The 21,826-nt window shown below is 43.6% G+C and overlaps 2 protein-coding genes across 3 annotated transcripts; both read right to left on the bottom strand.

Moving 5' to 3' along the window:
• Positions 1-1,531: 1,531 nt before the first annotated feature.
• On the bottom strand, positions 1,532-14,713 carry LOC137905759 (dual specificity protein phosphatase 3-like). The gene is made up of 3 exons (XM_068750017.1): positions 14,487-14,713; positions 3,960-4,192; positions 1,532-3,232 (listed from the first exon to the last, which is right to left on the bottom strand). Exons 1-3 carry the CDS (start codon positions 14,606-14,608, stop codon positions 2,985-2,987), a joined length of 603 nt encoding a protein of 200 aa, XP_068606118.1. The 5' UTR covers positions 14,609-14,713; the 3' UTR covers positions 1,532-2,984.
• A 628-nt stretch (positions 14,714-15,341) lies between these two features.
• LOC137905420 (ornithine decarboxylase-like) lies at positions 15,342-19,037 on the bottom strand. Of its 2 annotated transcripts, none has more exons than XM_068749660.1 (9): positions 19,004-19,037; positions 18,779-18,906; positions 18,491-18,664; positions 18,215-18,387; positions 17,917-18,133; positions 16,890-16,973; positions 16,495-16,648; positions 16,257-16,366; positions 15,342-15,991 (listed from the first exon to the last, which is right to left on the bottom strand). In XM_068749660.1, exons 1-9 carry the CDS (start codon positions 19,032-19,034, stop codon positions 15,740-15,742), a joined length of 1,323 nt encoding a protein of 440 aa, XP_068605761.1. In that variant the 5' UTR covers positions 19,035-19,037; the 3' UTR covers positions 15,342-15,739. The 2 variants fall into 2 exon arrangements, with proteins under 2 accessions (XP_068605761.1, XP_068605760.1); XM_068749659.1 differs by having other exon boundaries at positions 16,504-16,648.
• Positions 19,038-21,826: the final 2,789 nt, after the last annotated feature.

Genomic DNA, 21,826 nt, shown 5'->3' with positions numbered 1-21,826 from the left:
ATTGGTGCTCCTGTTTCACAAAAAGCTCTGAAGGGAATCTGATTCTGTTCAATTTAAAATATGCAATTAGGCACAGATAAAATAAAAAAAGATTGTGCCTTGAACAATAACGGTGCTGAAGCCCAAGTCCCAGACCGTCTGTCCCCCCACGAGTCCGGTATCCTCTCTCGATTCACAGTGACATCACGCAGCATAACAGAACCGAGCCCGAGTGGGTCAGAGACGCCAGCGAGGCCCTGCCCAGGAAGGAAGTGGCCATTGTTGTTTTGCTGCAGCTCAGTGTTTGAATGTAAAGCAGAATGAGACCTGGGGTCAACGCCCCCCCCCCGGATCAGAGTCTGATGGCGTATTTTATAAAGCTGGTTGTGTGTTTTGCAGAGAACAAAAGCTCAAAGGCTCAAAGCTGTGTTTGTGTCTCTGTGGCGTATGTTAATGTTTCCAACATTAAAAATGATTTGATATCGCTCCTAGCTCCGCCTCCTGTCTTTTCCTCAGATTGTTGATATATTTATACAAATATATAATGTACCGTACATATGGTCTTACCTTTAGTCCCTACGCAGTTCCTTCTGGACAGAGATCTCGATGACTTTGTTGTAGAAGTCTTCCTCATCTTCTCTGAGTCATCATGTTTGGGGCTTTCTTCACAAAGGGGGGGGCATGCTTCCATGCCCCCCCCCTTTGTGTTGCATGATTTCCTGTTCTGTGTCTGACCTCTTTCCCTCTCGTTGTCACGCCTGCTCCTTGTTCCCTTCTTCGCCCTCCCTCGTCTTCAGTCCTCTGCACCTCACATTCCAACCTCTTGGTCAAGCCACAGCCTTGTTTTCGAACCTTGGCCTGTTTTTCGGACCTCGCCTTTACTTTAACCTGCTGATTTGGATACTTTGGCATTTTTTTTGGGGGGGGGGGGTAAACTCTTCTGCTGCTCCACCGTCAGTCTGCCTCTGCATCTTGACTCCATACCATCTGTTCAGCGTTTAAAAGTCCCTCCGTCTCAATGGAGATAATTGTTGTTTGCAAAGAGCGGCTTATCTTCCGTCCCAATGTTTGAAGCAAACGTTTTAACTCTGCCATAAGTCTTCCATTAGTTCTGATTTTGTGTTCAGATTGAAAGTCCAGTTTTGGGACATTCTTCGCTTTGATACAGCATCACGTATTTCGTCGATAGAACAAACATCAACACGGGCTCAGGCGCGCCGCTGTCTTGAGGCAGAGGTACCGTCTGCCTCACCTTGTGATGTTTCATGCGGTTTTATGTCAAACAATTAAGACTTAATATGTTATTATAAACATACGTTAAATATATTACTAAGACTATGAAAAATAATAACATAACAAAAAGAATACAAACATCACATTGGTGACACAGAGCGACAGCGACTGGCACCCTCCAATGGCACGTGCTCAATAGAGTGTGTGCGTGCGTGTGTGTGATTGCGCAATCTGACGTGCGGCAGGGATTTTAATGACTGAAAAGCGATTTTATTTATTCAAATAAATTTACAGATCAGACACATTTTACCACAAATACTTATTTTATCATCATTTTATTTGAATTGTTTTACTTCTCTTGATGACAGGTGAGGCGTTGCCTCCTCTCACCGCACGTCACTGCTTTTGTGTGAAACAGAAATATATGCATTGTTGACAGCTGGAACAGGAGGAGGAAGATGAGCGCCGCCTGCATGGAGGCTTCTGCCAGTCGGGTACTTTCGCTTCCTCCATTGGAGAACGGTTTGTTTCGTTCCGATGTACATGCAAACTGACTTTAGTCCACTTTGCGCTAGCTAGCCGAAACGCTGGATCGCATCGACCCGTCCAACCTACCAGTCACTGAATGCATCACCTTTGATTAATTATCAACTGGATTGTTTAGTTTCATATATAAAATAGAGCAACACAACCTGAAACTACTGAATGTTGCGTTCAGGGCTACGAGCCCAATTAGCAGAGAAGCACTAAAAACACTTTCTTATGAATTCATGATGTGAAGTTTTACACTTGTAAATATTATTGACATTTTCCCAAACAGATGGTTCATGTGAAGCAGAAAGAACTTCTTTTTGTTTGCGGATCCTGTTTCTACCTTCGTATTTTGGAATAACGATCAAATAGATGGACTCCCATCTGTTTCAGAAAGGAAATCACCCAACCAAAGTCATCAGGTGTCAAATCTTCCTAATCAAACGAATGGCCTGAAATCATCGAAGGGACGATGAAACAGCATTCTCTACTAACCGAGTAACCATGGCGATGGTCTGTCTTGGATCCTCCTCCTGCAATCAGCTGATTCCGGTCACCCGTGCTCCGAGGCTCACCTGCAGCTAATCCCTCATCAGCCCTGACTCTACATATACTCAAAGGCACCATACGCTTCCCCGGTTGTTGGTGATAATTCCTACCTTCCAGCATTCCAAATTGCTCTAAATACTGAGCTGGAATCCTCAAGTTATCACATTTAAATTGATTGAGGCAAACTGACTGAGTTTTTACACGGACACAAAGAGTGTAATTGTCAATAATTCCAATATTCAGCTCGACAGTTTTCTAATTAAAACTGATTACTGGTGAAATGTCATGATTTAATCAATCACTGAACCAAACTGAACCAATAATGTCAGAAATGCATACAGATTTCATAAATATAACAAACATTTGTCATGTCTGCTGAAGGGTCAGATCCCCTATGGGTGGCAGGAATGATGTCAGAAGCAGAATCAAGCAGAAGCATGAAAAAAGACGCGTTCATTGATGTATGGTCGTGAAAATATGATAAGCGTTTTGATAAGTCGGATTTACCCAATTTAAAAAGTATGAGGACTGCTTTCATCATTTTATGGTACCATAAAAATCGGAGTCAGCGGTGCTTGAATCTCCTCTGCCAACAGCAGCGACTGAGCTTTGGCTCAGAGGAGGTGACAGTAGGACGTTATTACACACAATCAGTGATTCCACTCATCTACGCTCAGAAGATCTGTGGCAGGTTAGCGCCATGGAACAGGAAGCCCTTCTCCCTCACTGCCTCGTTTGTTCCAGAACTTTCCCTCAGCGTCAAGCCTCTTATTTAGCTCACACAGCTGCCCGAGGAAGCCGTCGTTGGGTCCAATCTCTCTTTTCTGGCGCACCATGGACAGAGCGGTGTGGACGTCCATATTTTGGCGCAGCATCAGGTAGGCTATGACTAAGGCAGGCGAGCGACTGTATCCTTCCCTGCAATGAACGTAGGCTTTCCCTGCAGGAGAGCAGAAAAGCAGCCACTTAAGGTTATAAGGAAATAAGGAGGCGATGTAATTCAGATTCAGATTCAGACAACTTTATTTATCCCAAGGGGCAATTCAGTTTAAGCAGTCTACCAGACCATACAATACAACCAATACAACCAATAAAATAAAATAAATTAATTAAAATAAATAAAATAAATAAAATAAATAAAATAAATAAAATAAATAAAATAAATAAAATAAATAAAATAAATAAAATAAATAAAATAAATAAAATAAATAAAATAAATAAAATAAATAAAATAAAATAAATAAAAAGATATTAAAAAATACACTCAGTATATGGACAAATGCTCAGTAATGATGATTATAAATAAATAAAAATATATTAAAAAAGACACTCAGTACAGTATATGGACAAAGGCTCAGTAATGATGATTATAATGCGTCTTTAGAAGAGTTTAACAGCCTTGGCTCGGCTTTCTAGAAGGATTTAAGATTTAGCCTTCCATCCTTTTTACCTGGGTTCAGTCTGCTGGTGGACCTTTCTTGAATATATTATCAGGTTAATTATTATGTAACTTCTTTTATTGTGTCGAAGGCATTAGCTTGTTCCTGTTTCTTCGGAATCTACCAAGTCATAGAAAGGCTTTTGAAAATCAAGCGACGGGAGAAACATCCGATCCTGCCGGACCTCTAATTCTCAGTGCGAGTTACTCTCAGCTGTTTTCCTGTTACCTTTCCCATTCTTGTACGCCAGCGCCTTCTCAATGAAGTCAGCTGCCTCTTCAAAGTAGATGCTGATGTCGAAGTGGTCGGTGTCGCTGGCTGGTATGCCATGGTACGTGATGCCTGAGCCCAAATAGAACGCAGGGTTGGTGTTGACGTGCATTAAGGAGTTTCCCTCTGCCGCGTTCAGGATATGGGTGATGCCCTGGCGTTTCAGAAGCATCACATTCGTCGCCACAATCCTGCATTAGGACGAAATAAATGGACATAAAGATGTCAGTATTTTGTACAGACTGCTACTGTTGTACCCCTGATTCCACTAAGTCTAAGATGATTGTTAGATTAAACTCTATCAGGTGAAAGAAACAAGGAACAGGCATGAAATCAAGTATTCAGTCTGGCATCATAACAACATTTGGTAATTTGATAATCTGGACATTCAAATAATTTCACAACTTTAAAAAGGCTGGAATAAAGTGTTTTGCGTCCTGTCCACCACTTCTATTCAGGAGACGTTTGACGTCGGGCCTCAAATTAATCCGGGACACATCAGGCAGAAAGAACAGGCTGCCAAACTGTAAACCCAATAAGCGCAAATTATTTCTACGACGAATGAAAATGCTGATCAATAAAAGATTGCATTCCTGTTTTTAAATATGCATGATGCCACAGCAGCATCTAATTTCACTGGATGCTTATCAAAATTACTTTATAAGGTATAAATTACTGGACATAAAATCTGTTAAAATAAAGTCATGATCTGCCTTGTCACTGAGGGACTCACGTTTAATATTTGTGAGTGAAAATGTTGAAGAAAACCTGAATATAGTTCAGTTCAGTTCAGACAACTTTATTCATCCCAAGGGACAATTCATGGTTAATTAGGTGATATTAGAAAAAAAATGTTTTAATCCTAGACTAATATATAACAAGAGCCAATCAGAAACTGCAGACCCCGCCTCCAATAGACTATTGGATCTTGTGAGACAGTAAACAGGGCTTCCGGATCAGAGGGGCCAAACCTGCTCTAGCTTGCTGCTCCGGAACGAGAAAAGATACAACTACAACTGAACTATAAGTGTGCACACATAATTTGAAGTCTCTAGCTCCAAAATTGAGGTCAGGATGGACTCCTGAAAAATGCTGATTTTAGAACGAAAATTAGCTCTCAGATCCGGATTGTGATCCGGATCCGGCCGAAATTAGTCATGCTAATAGACCTTTAAGGAGTACTTATGAGTGATTTTTTTCAGATCCATACTGCCATGAGTTTTGAAGAAATTAAGAAAGATGTCAAAAAGTGCCCTATCTCGCAATGATAAAGAATCCTTTAAAAAAATCTAAAATCTGGATCCAGATCCGGATCAACGGCATTCTCGGGGAGGACTTCTCCATCACTGTCACTTGCTCATCTTGCTGTGATCCCAAACTGCCACTGAGGATGACCCTCCTTAAAGGGAACCGAAGCGCTCACAAAGTGTAGAGTAGGCAAAAGCCAAAGCATGAAGAACTGTTTTTTTTGGGAAATATTTGTTTTGTGTTTTTTAATAAATGTGTTTTTTTAAATCTGCCACGCTTTAAATGCAGCGCAGTTGCATGACATTTATTTTGAAGTGTGCGCTCTTATTTTGTAGTGCAAGGAGAAGTTGCTGTACGAGAGTTAGCGCCAGAGAGGAACTGGGCGACACCGTGATCAGGTGCGACGCTGGAGTCTGAAGAGCGATCTACGGGCGGCATGCACTTTATTACAGCACAGACACCGACAATGGTTCATTTTAGGCTAGCAAAATGTCCAGGAAGAAGGTGGGTCATGGCCCCAGATTGAGGAGTAGCTGAATCAGTTTGTTTTGGGAGGTTTGGAACCTGGTTTTCAGGGACACTTTGATGTTGTAATACCAGGAGGTGCTATCATAGTCAAAGAGGGGCTGAACGAGGGCTCCAGCAAGAGTCCGGAGAGCACTTCTGTTGACAAAAGCAGACATTCTGCCCAAAAATCTTGTTCTCTGATTGACTTTTTTGATCACCTTAGTTACCATACTATCGCCAGACAGGTATTTGTCAAGAACACAGCCCAAATAGGTAATCTCTTCTTTGCTGGAGATTACTGTATTATCGACTGTGACCTTGAAATCATCCACATTTATCTCACGTAGAGAGTGTTTAGACCCAAAAAGAATAGATTCTGTTTTTCCAAGATGTAGTGACAGTTTGTTATCCGTAAGCCAAGTACGGATTCTGGTGACCTCAGAGCTGAGAGCTTCCTCAACCTGCACTTTGTCCTCTCCCGAAATCAGGAGTGCTGAGTCATCAGCAAATTCAATTCAATTCAATTCAGTTTTATTTCTATAGCGCCAGATCACAACAGAAAGTCATCTCAAGGCACTTTACAGGATTAGCAGGGAAACACAAAACCCAACTTGACCCACAAGAGCAACGGAGGCAAGGAAGAACTTCCCTTTAACGGGCAGAAACCTTGGACAGAACCTAGGCTCATGGTGGACGGCCATCTGTCTGACCGGCTGGGTAGAGAGAGAGAGAGAAAGAGAGAGAGAGAGAGAGAGAATGGCAGGTCGGAGACGAGTCAAAAACGAGATGGATAGGAAAGTAATAGCGAGACAGAGCAGGAGCAGACAAAAACAAAATGCTAATGCTAGCGATATAAAGCTATAAATGCTAATGCTAGCGATATAAAGCTATAAATGCTAATGCTAGCAACGTGGACATCAGCGGTGAGGGACACAGGTCCAGGTTCTGCAGCACCACAGACAGAAGGACCTGAAAGAGAAAGAGGGACAAACAGAGGCAGAGAGAGAACAAGACTACAGGAAGAGAGAGAGAGATTACTGACATATATTTATAACATGAATAATCAGATAAAGAGGGAGGAGCTCAGTGTGTCATGATGTTAAGCCACCAATGCTGCCTAATGACAGCATATTGATTATATTGATTACTGCATCGATTAGCTATAAGCTTTGTTAAAAAGGAAAGTCTTTAATCTACTCTTGAACATAGAGATGGTGTCTGTCTCACGAACCAATCAGGGAGCCGATTCCACAATAAAGGAGCTTGATAACTGGAAGCTCCGCCCCCTGTCTGCTCTTGGAAATTTTTGGAACAACGAGCAGGCCAGCATTTTGGGACCGCAGGGTCCTAGTGGGGCAATACGGGATAATCATCTCTGTAAGGTAAGGAGGGATCTGGCCAGTGAGGGCTTTAAAAGTGAGTAGAAGGATTTTATATTCAATCCGTTCCCTAACAGGAAGCCAATGCAGAGACGCCAGGACAGGGGAAATGTGTTCTCTCAGTCTGGTTCCTGTTAGAACCCGAGCTGCTGCGTTCTGGATCAGCTGGAGATGTTTAATAGACCTTTTTGGGCAGCCATTTGTTCTCGTCCCTCTAGGTACGATTTCATCCAGTTTGTTGATGTGCTATCAAAACCAATCGCCCCTAGTTTATTCAATAGGATTGAATGGTTAACGGTGTCAAAGGCCTTCTGGAGGTCCAGCATGACCATGCCGCAGTATTTGCCCGAGTCTACTTCACGCTTGACGTAGTCGGTCAGATATATGAGGCACGTGTATCTATTGTATCAAAGGCTGCACTGAGATCTAATAAAATAAGCACGGAGACAAGTCCATTATCAGACGCTATTAAAAGGTCATTGGTGACTTTAACTAATGCTGTCTCTGTGCTATGATGAGCTCTGAAACCCGACCGAAAAACCTCAAATAACTGATTGTCTTGTAAGAATTCACACAGCTGACTGGAAACTGCTTTCTCTAAAAGCTTTGACAGGAATGGAAGGTTTGAAATTGGCCGATAGTTAACCGAGACATCAGGATCCAATGTTGGTTTTCTGAGAAGCGGTTTAATGACTGCTGTTTTAAAAGACTTGGGTACTGTTAGGGATAATGTCTCTAACATTGTGATATTAATTTACAAACGCATCGAAATGAATCAGGCAGAGTCAAGGATTCTTTTTCTCTCACGCAGCCATGACCGACTGGTCTGGCGCGCTGCTCAAAACCAACTCCGTTCCACCTTCCGGAACACCGTTTATTTATAACCTTCATAGCTCCACCTCTTGACCCAGTGACATCACAATACCTTCAGGGCGCAAACATCGCTGCCCACCAGATGGGACTGTTCTGCACCTAACAGTTACATTAAACAATTGAAAATAAGCAAATTAACTCTAACATTCCCTCCTGTATTTTCATTGTAAAACTGTAACATTCTTCTGGCTTCTACAAAACATTCAGTGTTAGCTAAACATGCTTGAACTAAACTACCAGAAAACAATCATATTTGTTATATGATTGTTCAATCAAATCAATACAATCAAAATCAATACCTGAGTTATTACATTCATAATCTGACCTGAATCAGGGAGGAAGGCGAAAAACCCGTATTTTGCATAATTCTTCTTCAAATCCAAACTTCTTTCAGACGGGAAAATTCCTTCCAGATCCAGCCAGCAGCTGAGATCATCCTACAGACCCCCAATTCAGGCATTTTAACAATCTTCCTAATACAATGTCAAACATCTCATTCATCGTCAACAAGGAAAACAAACATGAAAAAACATAAAATCAAATCAGTACAAAAACAATCAACATTCGTTTCCGCAAACCCTTTATTCACAAATCCTACGTTAGAGCATTACGGATGTTTCTCCTAGTTTGAATTACCTTAATATTTTACCAGCATTATCTTTTCCATACTGAAATTTGAAAACAGTGACATGATTATTTTATCTTTATTGCTCCAAAGTTTTAACACATCTGGAACATTCTGAACTCTAAATTAAATTATTACAATGTCTATCTATATTATGGATGGATAATCATAACAATCTTTTACTGTCTTATTAACTCAACTTGTCACTATAATTTAGCTACTTTTACTTACTCTAATGTTATCAAAAGTCATATGCTTATACACTTTTACGTTGTTGTAGACTTATTACTTCTATTTTAGTATAATTGTTAACCTATCTTTCTATTAATTTCATGCCTATTGGAATATCAACAAATAGCAATTGTTTAGTTAAATTTAGTTTATGAATTTAACTCTACATCCTACTCAGTGTTATTTGATCTATTTTAGGATTCTAATTGCATCGTACGGTTCTCCACTTAATCAAAAATTACTGACAGTTGCAATTAATACAGTATAACGATACCAGGTGTTGGTTAACTACTCCTATGCAACTCTCCTAATCTGCATAGATTACTTTATGATGTTCTTCTAGTCACACATCTCTAGACAAACATTCAAACAGATTACACTTTGGAAAATGCAAACTGTTCTTGGTGTTAGGTCAGTCTGCTTGTTCTCGTTCCTTGTCCATCAGCAAATCTTCTTGAAAGTGATTCAGCTTCACTGTCAGTGTTCTTGTCCTGCGTTACACTGTGAGGGTCTCTTCCTCACGGATCTTAAAATGAGTGCGAGTCAATCTCTCACCACCTCTCTCTGATCAGACTTCCTGTCTGCATCTCTGGATCAGTTTGGCAAGAGCCGTTTCCTCCTGCAGTGCAACGGATGGATTCAGGAGGAACTCTGGATGTTCACGTCTCGTTGGTGTCGTCAGCATGACCCTGAGTGGTCCTCCCTTCCTCGGTCCGGACCGTCTGCTGCTTCCTGATGGTTTCCATGAAGACGCCAACACCAAACACGCTCTGTAGATTCGCCCTCCCGTCGGGACAAAGAAAAACTTCGGCAGATCATTTGCTCTCTGGACATCGTTCAGAAAGAGTGTGCTTCATCTATTCACTCAACGCTTCCTCTTCACTTCTTCTCTTCACCAAATCGATGTACTGCATCCATGGCTTTTGGTTCCTTCCGTGCATTGGCCAAACCTCATCCTAGCCTTCTCTACACTAGCCTAGCACTCTGATATACAGTGACATCTGATCTGCATGTTGTTTCATATCTTACTACTTATTATAGCTACTGTAACAGCATTTAGTGATTCTACACATATATACAGCAAACAATTTTTTTTCGTATTATTTTTATTCTTCCAGAGTAATTATTGATTTAATTACTGCTGTGCAATCCCTCCTGTTTAAACCATGAAAGTATTCCATGGTTCAAACTTGCTTCCATTAGTAAATCCAGTCTACTCTATTAGCATTAGTCTAACTTGTTTAATACAATGTCTCAAAATAATTCCTACTCTTACATCACATTCACAACATATTATATACATCACTCAATTTGGGATGAAATAAGTTCAAAAGAGTTTCCATGTGCCTCTCACCCTATGCTTGTCTGAGATGCTCCTATTGAGGTTGCCATGTGTTGGCCGGAAGGTTCATCGCCTCCAGTCCGTCAGGCATCTCCTCTGCTGTTACTTGTCTGAGATGTTCCTTCGACCGTACAGCGCCTCCGTTGGCTGTCGTTTCTGCATCACAGCTTAGCAGTCTCCTGGTGTTCCTGGAGCTGTTATCGGCATTTGCAACTCAGAACAAAACACATTTCTTTATTGACACACGATAAAATCTTTGAACCTCTTCCTTCCTTCATTTCACGTTACAACCTATTGAGAACCCATATGTTGACAGAGATTATCTGCTCCCAGTCCAGTCCGGAATCCCTCCTGTTAGGGTAGAAAAAGGATTAAATTTACATGTTATATTCACAAATGTCAAGTCCCCAATTCACGTCTGTCTCTGGTCGTCTCATCTTCCTTCAGTCTGAAGTCAGTCTTTAACCTCCTTATCTGTCTTGTACTGTACAGTCAAAAGTCTCTTTAGATGTGTGCGTGTGTTTGTGCAATTACCTCTCCGCCGTGAATCAGCATCAATTCTTTTAGATTTTATTTAGATCCTGAGATTACCTTAGTTTTTAATCTATCTACAAACTCTAAACTCCTGCTACATGTCTCCATGGATTCAGCCTCTGTTTCAGAAGACCTTTTGTGGCTATGCATTCCACAAAGCCATGGACATGGGTCTGCAACCAGCCGGTCTCTCTCAAACAAAAGGTGTCTCCAGAAACATCTGCATATCAATGGCTGTGCCGTAGAGTTAGCTACGCTCTCGCAGCACAGACATGGCTGCCAGACATGGTTCTGTCATGCTAATTTGGAATTCAAAGACTTTTTCTGCTTAAGTCTCCATTTTGTTGTTGTCCTGGTCTCCATCTTGGAGCTGCCATGTGGTCTCAGCATTCCATTTCTCCATGCTGCTTCTTTGTCTCTTCTGAAATGCTCAAAACAATCTTTACACATCATATTTCTTACATGTTACATTTCCAACACACACCACATTCTGGTTTCTTTTCCTCAACTTAGCTGTTCTTCTACACATTCTCAATACTTTCCGTATACTCACCGGTTCCTGCTTCTTCCTTCTGACGTTCTTCTCCACTTCATCCAAGCGACCTTCTCAATCCTTCTTAAATCTCCTCCATCATTAAACATCCTCTCGTACTTTAATTACCAAAACATCACCTTTTCCTTCTTCTCTGCTAGAAATAATCTATTTACAAACAATCTACCTTCCTAGATGTTTATTTTCAACTGGGAAAGTTATCCCCCCTTGCACGAATGTCCAGTCGAGGCCTGCAGAACTCACTGAGACATTCTGCAACCCAAGCTATCCTGTTGCCCACGATTTTTATTTTAATAGTTTTTTAGCATGCTGTTTTATGTTACAATTCCCCATGTGCTCCTCTGCTTAGGCACCATTCAAGCATCCATACATACACACGTTACTTGTCGTTACATTCAATGGCCCTATATTCAATCCGCTCTCCGGATCAGTTTTAGAAATCTGGGATTTCAATGCAATCACAAATAAAATGAGTCCTACATACAGTCTGCTCCTCAGACCAGTTTTAAGAATCACTAGGATTCCTTAGGCAATCACAAACAAAATGAGTCCTATTTTACATTCGGTCTGCTACGCCAAACCAGTTTTAGAAATCTCACAGGGATTTCAAGGCAAACATAAATAACACGAGTCCCGTTTTAGTTTTCTTCCCCAGATAACGTTTAAGACGAAACCCGTATACGTAACCGACAAGCACGCGCCGCGCGCGCGACCCCCATTCTCACTCATTCACACACATAAACATCTTAAATCCTTACTTACCTTCGTCCATTGATGCGTATTTCCCGCTGTTCCTCCGTCACACGAATCTCCCGTCGGACCGAAACGTGAATGGGGCCTTCTCCGAGGACCCGCTGCGCTGCCGACTGTCCATTGCCATGCCAGCGCAAAAACCGCGTGCGTCCGCGCTCCTGCCGCACGTTCCGGTCCGTGGATTCACGTGATATTGGATTCGCGGCTCGAGGACCAATAAATGTTAGGGATAAAGTCTCTAACATTGTGATATTAATTTACAAACGCATTGAAATGAATCAGGCAGAGTCAAGGATTCTTTTTCTCTCACGCAGCCATGACCGACTGGTCTGGCGCGCTCCTCAAAACCAACTCCGTTCCACCTTCTGGAACACCGTTTATTTATAACCTTCATAGCTCCACCTCTTGACCCAGTGACATCACAATACCTTCAGGGCGTAAACATCGCTGCCCACCAGATGGGACTGTTCTGCACCTAACAGTTACATTAAACAATTGAAAATAAGCAAATTAACTCTAACAGGTACATAGCTTGTGATTAAAGATAGATTAATCGTATTTAGCAAAGCAATACTGATTGAGGGGAAGACTTCTTTAAGTAGCTTAGTTGGGACCGGGTCTAGGAGACAAGTGCACGGTTTAGATAAGGCCACAGCCACACTTAGTTGCTGCAGGTTAAAGCATGGACTATTTTTTCTGCATCTTTTCGGGTTAGTAGGTGCCTGACCTTTGAAATATTCCGACGTTGAAAGAACACAGTCCTTGAAACGTGCTTTATCTGGGACTGAAAGGACAGGTCCTGATCAAAGATTACCCCAGATTCTTGGACGTGGTGCTGGTGGACACTGAGACGCCATCTAGTTCAACTACAACACTAGAACAAACATTTCTGTGATGCTTTGGCCCAAGAACCAGAACCTCAGTTTTATTTAGATTTAATAACAGGAAGTTCTTGGTCATCCAGGAGTTAACTGTTAGGATTCTGGGTTTTGTTTGATTTTCATTCACTCTCCCTCGCTCTTGACAGTGGGCGTGGCAGAGAACGGATCGGCAGAGCAGACGCACCTGTAACCCATCATCCAAATTACCCACTGCTTAAATCCCTTGGTCTCCATGGTCACAGTTACCAGATCACCCGAATGTCTCCTGTGCGTGTTCCCCGTCCCCTCCGATCCCTTCTCTGCCGTTGGTACGAGACCTCAGCTCAGTATTTGGGATTTTGTTTGTTAGATTTAGTTACCAGCTCAGCTATTGTTTTTTTGCACTTTTGTTTGGCTGCGATTTTGTGTTCTTTCTTACCGGATGTTCCAGCCCGTCCACCCCTCAGTACCGTTTTAGCCTGAATGTTTTTTTCTTTCAGAGCGATTAAAGACTCTGTCTGTTTCCCGGCTCTGTCTCCGTATTTTTGGGGTCTTTCTCTGCTCGTTAGCCCTACGGGACGCAACATTAATGTCCTTAAAGCGATCCGACTGTGTTGACAAATCGGTCTAAGAATACAAGAATATACCTCTACTACATAAAGGCATAAGTATTTCTTATAAACTGTAAAATCCATTTTGTTTGGGGGCCACCAATATTGTTTACGTCGCGATATTGGGTGTGACGTCAAATGGTTGCGATCTGTTAGCAGCGATCAGCTCCTCTGTTCAGCCTGTTCAGTCGGAACCACAGCGTCAGCAAAGACGTGAGGAAGGTGAGGAAGAAGTCACAGATGAAAATGGAGATAAAAATCGATGGGAGGAATCTAGATTTGGTCGGTGTCTCTGGCATCTGCGTCGCCATGCCGACAGAAAGAGAGAGCGTCTGCTGTAAAGAGCTCCGTTTTATTTCTGCTGCTGTGCATGGTAATTATGTTTCATATTAACGTTACTTCACGATATATCAGCATTTACTATTACTAACGTCCGCAGTATGTTGGTGTGCGTGAGCGGTTGTCTCTTTGTTGCTCCGCCGTATGCCGGAAACAAACTCCGCCTCTCGTCCACAGCAAGCTGAGACAGACTCCGCCTCTTGTCCACAGACCCTCTACAGCCGAGAGAGTGTTAGAAAATGAATGAATATATAAACGATTGACGAGTAATTAATTTAACACCAGTGGACTCTGATACAACAGTCATCTAAAAATAAAACGAGGCAGTATTTTCCCTGTACAGCTACAGCTACAGAAATGCCCAGAGAATAACGCTGAGGCTAAATATGACACATCTAGTTATTTTTGAGAACATAAAAGACCTCAAACCTCTGATTGTACAAGATCTACCTCTGTAGTTTAATCTGAGATTATTGTACTCTTGATCAGCGTTAACTGTAATTCTATATAAATAAAATGGAACCGGTTTCTTGTGAAGCTACAGTCGGACTGAGAATCGACGTGCTTTTGGTGAGTCATGCTGCCGTGTTTCAGGAGGTAAAAACGGAGCACGCCACGGCAATGACTCACGCGTTGCCGACGTAGATCCTGGGGTGGACCTCGTGGAAGTGCTTGGTGGGCCGGCTGTACAAGCCGCCGTCGTCCATCAGCAGCTCATTGAGTTGCTGGAGAGTTACGTCGAAGCTTGACATGTGGAGTCGGTTCGGGGCCGCTGCCTTGACTCGTTGCTTGTGCTTATTCTTCAAAGTAGGCCCAGCGCCTCCGGCGGAAGGAGGAGGTGAATGTGTGAGACCGGTGTCGATTTACCGGTGTGGTGGGGGGGGGGGGTGGAGCAGCTGTCGTTACAGACACGTACTTGATCCAGTGATCCAGACGCAGCCGTTTGTGTGACCCATCAGGGACCGGCTCACTCTGTCCCTCTGGATCATCAGCTTCGGTCCACTACCGCCGCTCGGTTCGGGTTGATCATCGTTCCGCTTCCGTAGCAAATGACTCCTGAGCTCCATGACATCACCGTCATCAACATTATCCTTTACAATCGCCAAAAGAGTTACTTTCTGCGACTCACAGTCTCATTCTCGGGTCGAAGTTGTGTGTATTTATCTGATCGCACCTGCTCCAGGCTCGATGTTATATTTTGCTTTTGTCTGCTCCTGCTCTGTCTTGCTATCGCTTCCTATCCATCTCCTTGTTTTTGACTCTCCTCCGACCTGCCATTCTCTCTCTCTCTCTCAACCCAGCTGGTCAGACAGATGGCCGTCCACCATGAGCCTAGGTTCTGTCCAAGGTTTCTGCCTGTTAAAGGGAAGTTTTTCCTTGCCTCCCGGGTTCTGTCTTTCCCTGCTAATCCTGTAAAGTGCCTTGAGATAACTTTCTGTTTGATCTGGCGCTATAGAAATAAAATTGAAATGCATTGAATCAAGGAATTTTTATTGACATACCAACATTCGCATGAAAGGAACGAAATTGGCACTCTGGTCTCAGTTAGAAGACGTAAGAAAAATGAAGACAGAATCACTAAAACAATTGACAATATTAAAATATATTCTATTCTATAGATTCCAGTCCACATCATTCAACCAACCATGGAAGACTTCTACTGACATTTTACAAAAAGATTTTCCCAAAATAAACAGCTCACGTTCTGTTCCCCTGACATGTCTGTGGGGAAGTCTACGTTAGTTCTTCCAGACATGACAGGGTACCATGACCCGGCATTTAGGCTAAAATAATATATTCTAAAAAATGTACCTACTGGATGAAAACCTCTCAATTTTGATCAAGGTTTTTAAATGATTAGGCGTTGCTCATATATAGGGTGATTAAAATATGTTGGTGTTAGAAAGGTGCAAGTTGCACCAAGTGTCAGCTGACACAACAGTGTAAAGCTGTGTTCTTTCAAATCCATTGAATTCAGTGCTCAATGTAACAGAGTAAGCGCCCATGTTTTCCATTAGAATCCATTCCCCAATGTGCATCTCTGGAAAGTGGTACGTGCCAAGCAGTACATCAGCGCAGTCACAGGTTGGACCCCAGATGACAGTCGTGTGTCTCTTATCGCTGTTCGTCACAGTCTGTGTGGAGCAAATCAAATCACAGATACCATCAGTGACTGGGAAGCGGACGAGAAGCTGGCATGGAAGCATGCAGATAATCAGGGTTGAAGACGTTTTGAGCTCATGCAGGTAGCAAAGGCTTAAATCAATTCTTTGAGGAGGAGTTATATCTCACCAGGTTGTTTACATTGGCGATTGTCAATTAAAATGATATTAAATGTAATCTGTTCTGAAAAATGACCCAATTTTGGCATTTCTTTGTCGTGACATGCTTGATATTTACCCTCTGAGGATATGGTTCGACATTGGTGAGTCCAGGATGCATGGCAACTAAACCAAGAGCACCATACAGTCCTTCATTAATGTATATCATCATTTTCTTTATCTCACCACCTGGAAGGACGCATCCAAATCAATTTAAGTTACAAAAACATTGGTCATAAAAAGGTCTATCCATGCAGACAGACAGGCAGATATAACATAATGGTGTCTCATTTTTTGGCTTCAAAAGCAACGTTGACCTTGTTTACCATCTGTGACAAACGTTTTGCCAATCACGTTCGCTGCCAGTGTGAAGACTGGTTCGGCGTAGAACTGGCCCGGTTCTGCAATAACCATCACTCCACTTTCAGGTGGGAAACATTCATCAAGCGCTTTGTTAATGACCTCTGAAACCTAAAAAGCCAAAAATAAAGGATGGTGACCATTCATTCATTCATTCATTCATCTCCCGAACCACTTTCTCTGTGCCCAGGTCGAGGGTGGTGCTGGAGCCTATCCCAGCAGTCAATGGGCGAGAGGCGGGGCACACCCTGGACAAGTCGCCAGTTCATCGCAGGGCTGCACACAGACAGACAATCACTCACACACACATGCAGGGTTGGGCCACAATAGCAACATATTGTCTGAATTTTACCTCCTCAAATTGAACTTTGAAGTCTTTTCTTGAAGAAAAACCTCCTCCAATATCCAAGAAGTTCATCTTGAATCCGCAAAGATTCTGCAAAAAAAGATTAACATGTTGAGCATAATGAGCAGTAAATGTTAATACAATTTATTAGCGTTCTTGCCTCGCACACGTAGAAAAGGTACAGTGGACCGCTCATGACAATACCAGGAATCATACTTAAAAGATGGGTTTATCTACAGGTCTGCTGTGCATGATATGCAGCGACAAGCTAACAAACTATGGAGGACCAAAACTGCCACAATTAAAAACTAGAAAGACAATCAGAGATTGCAGACTCCGCCTCCAACAGACTATTGGATCTTGTGAGACAGTAAACAGGGCTTCCGGATCAGAGGGGCCAAACCTGCTCTAGCTTGCTGCTCCGGAACGTACTACAAGACTCCTTCTGGACTCTTTTTCCCATCATGCCATTCGTGTCCCTCCCTCTTAAAGTGACAGTTTACAGCACAGGCACAATTCCAGATGTAAAAATAATTCTAGAATTTGGATCCAGATCCGGATCAACGGCATTCTCGGGGAGGACCGAGTCACGGACAGAACCTTGCTTGTGTAAAAATTTCAAGTCGATTGGGTTCCTAGTTTTTGAGTTATGCGCTCGGACAGACAAACAAACAAACAAACAGACAAACAAACGCACCCAATTGCAATACCCTCGCCTCCCCTTCGGCGAGGGTAAACAAGACACTGAGCCTTAGGTTCTGTCCAAGGTTTCTGCCTGTTAAAAGGAAGTTTTTCCCTTGCCTCCATCACCAAAGTGCTTGCTCTTGTGGGACAAGTTGGGCTCTATTTTTCCCTGCTACATCTGTAAAGAGCTTTGAGATGACTTTCTGTTACGCTATATAAATAAAAATGAATTAAAATGTATTGAGTATTCGTAGTAGTCTAACCTTCAAATTATAAAGGGAGCACTTTAACAAAGGCGTAAGCAATAAAGTTGGATGTGTCATGATCTGTTGCTATGACGATGACTAACCCCGATGTCAAAAGCATGCCTGGCGTCTGCTATGGCTTGCATGAAAGCCACACTGTCAGTACACCCGCCGCCGACGTGGAAACTGATGCCGATGACGTCCAACTCCAGCTTTTTAGCACGCTCCAGCAGCTGAGCAACAGAGTCCAGGCTGGCTCCAAACTTTGTGTTGAGTCTTATTATGGATTTTGAGTCATCCACTGCGATGCGGAGAATCAGTCTGGAACATTATTCAAAATACTTCCAGGAATCAGTGCTCAAAGAAGAAGAAGGGCAGAAATATGAGCAATGCTTGACTCACTTGGCATTGGGATGACTCAGAGAAACCTTGAGGAGTTCTTCTTCATTGTCGAAAGTCATCCTGCTTACGCCATGAGCCTCGGCATACTTGATGTGTGACAGCGGTTTGATAGTGTGTGCATAAATGATGTCATCAGGAGTCACTCCCAGGGACAGGACCAGATCAATCTCGTTCTGTGAGACCAAAACATATTTGACATGAGCAAACTGAAAAGCAAGAGACAACCTTCCTCCATAACAGTGAACGACAGAAAAGAAAACCGATCATATGTAGTACCTTGCTGGCACAGTCAAATCCTGTGCCCAGAGCGCTCAGCGTCTTCAGGACTACCGGCGTGTTGTTGCACTTCACAGCAAAGAAAGGCCGGACCCGAGGCAAGTTAGTGACCCACCGGAGATGAATCAGATACAGACGATCGAGATTTGCCACGTAGAATGGGTCTTCAGTGTCCTGATTGCAAAAGAGCAGAGACATCCCGTTATCAATGATCTCATTTTGTTTTTCTTTCCCACATTTATAGATTACAACGAGGATAGCGTTACGATATGATGTCATGATGCTCACCTTTGAAACACGCTCTTTTATTTTATCATCTATGAAATCTCTGACGGTTTTTCCATTGTCCAAAATATCAATGTCAGAATTCTCAGGTGAGAAATCGTGAGTGACTGATGCATTCGTGGTCACTGATTCTGCAAGGAAGACAACCAACAAAAGACAAAGTCATCAAATTCAGAAATGATTCCATCATGACATTAAAAATGCTGAAAAGTATTTTGTATCTCTTACCAGAGTGTGTACGCTTGTCCATTTTTGACATTGGAAATTTCAGATACTTTAAGGTGATCGTTAGTGTTATAACAGACTGCCTTGGAGAGAAGACTGGAAATAAGTCTATCAAGACAAACTAATACTTATACAAAACGACTTGTCCGACTGTTAAAAAAAAGCCGAAAAGTAACCAATGGCAGACTGTTAGCAGCAAACAAACCACATAGAGACATGTGATTCATGATCATAAAACAAACAGATCAGACATGAACCGGCCAGAAGGGAAGAGCTTGGCCTTTATTCTGTCCTACATGAGTCAGCCATTTGTTACCCTCGCCGAAGGGGAGGCGAGGGTATTGCAATTGGGTCAGTTTGTCTGTTTGTTTTTTTGTATGTTTGTCTGTCCGAGCGCATAACTCAAAAACTAGTTACCCAATCAACTTGAATATTTTACACAAGCAAGATTCTTTCCGTGGCTCGGTCCTCCCCGAGAATGGCGTTGATCCGGATCTGGATTCTAGATTTTTTTAAAGGATTCTTTAACATTGCGAGATAGGGCACTTTTTGACATTTTTCTTAATTTCTTCAAAACGCATGGCGGTATGGATCTGAAAAAAATCACACATAAGTACTCCTTAAAGGTCTATGACCATGACTAATTTCGGCCAGATCCGGATCTGGCCGAAATTAGTCATGTCAAAAATGTCAAAAAGTGCCCTATCTCGCAATGTTAAAGAATCCTTTAAAAAGATCTAGAATCCGGATACAGATCCGGATCAATGCCATTCCCGGGGAGGACCGAGCCACGGACAGAACCTTGCTTGTGTAAAATATTCAAGTTGATTGGGTTACTAGTTTTTGAGTTATGCGCTCGGACAGACAAACATACAATCCGGATCTGAGAGCTAATTTTTGTTCTAAAATCTGCATTTTTCAGGAGTCCACCCTGACCTCAATTTTGGAGCTAGAGACTTCAAATCTGGTGTGCACACTCATAGTTCATTCTAGTTACCCTCGCCGAAGAGGAGGCGAGGGTATTGCATTTGGGTGCGTTTGTTTGTCTGTCTGTCTGTCTGTTTGTTTGCTTGTTTGTCTGTCCGAGCGCATAACTCAAAAACTAGTAACCCAATCGACTTGAAATTTTTACACAAGCAAGGTTCTGAGAATGGCGTTGATCCGGATCTGGATCCAAATTCTAGAATTATTTTTACATCTGGAATTGTGCCTGTGCTGTAAACTGCCACTTTAAGAGGGAGGGACACGAATGGCATGATGGGGAAAAGAGTCCAGAAGGAGTCTTGTAGTACGTTCCGGAGCAGCAAGCTAGAGCAGGTTTGGCCCCTCTGATCCGGAAGTCCTGTTTACTGACTCACAAGATCCAATAGTCTATTGGAGGCGGGGTCTGCAATCTCTGATTGTCTTTCTAGTTGCTGCTGTATTCATGTGGGGTCGTATATGACCATCCATCCATCCATCGTCATCCGCTTATCCGGGGGGGTCGCGGGGGCAGCAGCCCAAGCAGGGAAGCCCAGACTTCCCTCTCCCCGGCCACTTCCTCTAGCTCTTCCCGGGTGATCCCGAGGCGTTCCCAGGCCAGCCGAGAGACATAGTCTCTCCAGCGCGTCCTGGGTCTTCCCCGTGGTCTTCTCCCGGTGGGACGTGCCCTGAACACCTCACCAGGGAGGCGTTCAGGAGGCATCCTGAATAGATGCCCGAGCCACCTCATCTGGCTCCTCTTAACGCGGAGGAGCAGCGGCTCTACTCCGAGCTCCTCCCAGATGACTGAGCTTCTCACCCTATCTCTAAGGGAGAGCCCAGCCACCCTACGGAGGAAGCCCATTTCAGCCGCTGGTACCCGCAATCTCGTTCTTTGGGTTACTCCCCAAAGCTCGTGACCACAGGTGAGGGTAGGAACGAAGATCAACTGGTAAATCGAGAGCTTTGCCTTTCGGCTCAGCTCCCTCTTCACCATGACGGATCTGTGCAGAGCCTGTATTACTGCAGACGCTGCACCGATCCGTCTGTCGATCTCTCGCTCCATCCTTCCCTCACTCGTGAACAAGACCCCGAGGTACTTGAACTCCTCCACTTCGGGCAGGATCTCCTCCCCGACCTGGAGGGTGCACTCCACCCTTTTCCGGCTGAGAACCATGGCCTCAGATTTAGAGGTGCTGATTCTCATCCCGGCTGCTTCACATGCGGCTGATGAACCGATCCAGTGAGAGCTGGAGGGCGTGGCCTGATGAAGCCAACAGGATCACATCGTCTGCAAAAAGCAGCGACCCAATCCTGAGGTCACCAAACCGAACCCCCTCAACGCCCTGGCTGCACCCAGAAATTCTGTCCATAAAGGTTCTGAACAGAATCGGTGACAAAGGGCAGCCCTGACGGAGTCCAACCCGCACTGGAAATAGGTCCGACTTATTGCCAGCAACGCGGACCAAGCTCTGGCACCGGTCATATAGGGAGCGGATACCCCGTATCAGGGCGTTCGACACCCCGTACTCCCGGAGCACCCCACACAGGACTCCCCGAGGGACACGGTCGAATGCCTTCTCCAAATCCACAAAACACATGTGGACTGGTTGGGCAAACTCCCATGCACCCTCAAGGACCCTGCCGAGGGTGTAGAGCTGGTCCACAGTTCCACGGCCAGGACGAAAACCACATTGCTCCTCCTGAATCCGAGGTTGGACTGTCCGGCGGACCCTCCTCTCCAGTACCCCTGAATAGACCTTACCGGGGAGGCTGAGGAGTATGATCCCTCTGCAGTTGGAACACACCCTCCGGTCCCCCTTCTTATAAAGAGGGACCACCACCCCGGCCTGCCAATCCAGAGGC

The sequence above is a fragment of the Brachionichthys hirsutus genome, chromosome 16 (genome assembly GCF_040956055.1).
Source record: "Brachionichthys hirsutus isolate HB-005 chromosome 16, CSIRO-AGI_Bhir_v1, whole genome shotgun sequence".
Taxonomy (NCBI): Eukaryota; Metazoa; Chordata; class Actinopteri; order Lophiiformes; family Brachionichthyidae; genus Brachionichthys; species Brachionichthys hirsutus.
This window is presented reverse-complemented; position numbering and strand designations above follow the sequence as displayed.

Bases quoted from the DNA above. Each gene is read 5' to 3' on its own strand.
- LOC137905759 (XM_068750017.1), bottom strand. From the start codon at position 14,608: ATGTCAAGCTTCGACGTAACTCTCCAGCAACTCAATGAGCTGCTGATG. The intron at 4,193-14,486 runs GTGAGTCATTGC...GTCCTAATGCAG, and splicing joins AGGATCTACGTCGGCAACGC to GATTGTGGCGACGAATGTGA. The intron at 3,233-3,959 runs GTAACAGGAAAA...GCTCTCCTGCAG, and splicing joins GGCGTACAAGAATGGGAAAG to GGAAAGCCTACGTTCATTGC.
- LOC137905420 (XM_068749660.1), bottom strand. From the start codon at position 19,034: ATGTCAAAAATGGACAAGCGTACACACTCTG. The intron at 18,907-19,003 runs GTAAGAGATACA...TCTTCCTTGCAG, and splicing joins GGACAAGCGTACACACTCTG to AATCAGTGACCACGAATGCA. The intron at 16,649-16,889 runs GTAAAATTCAGA...TTGGCTTTTTAG, and splicing joins TCAAAGTTCAATTTGAGGAG to GTTTCAGAGGTCATTAACAA.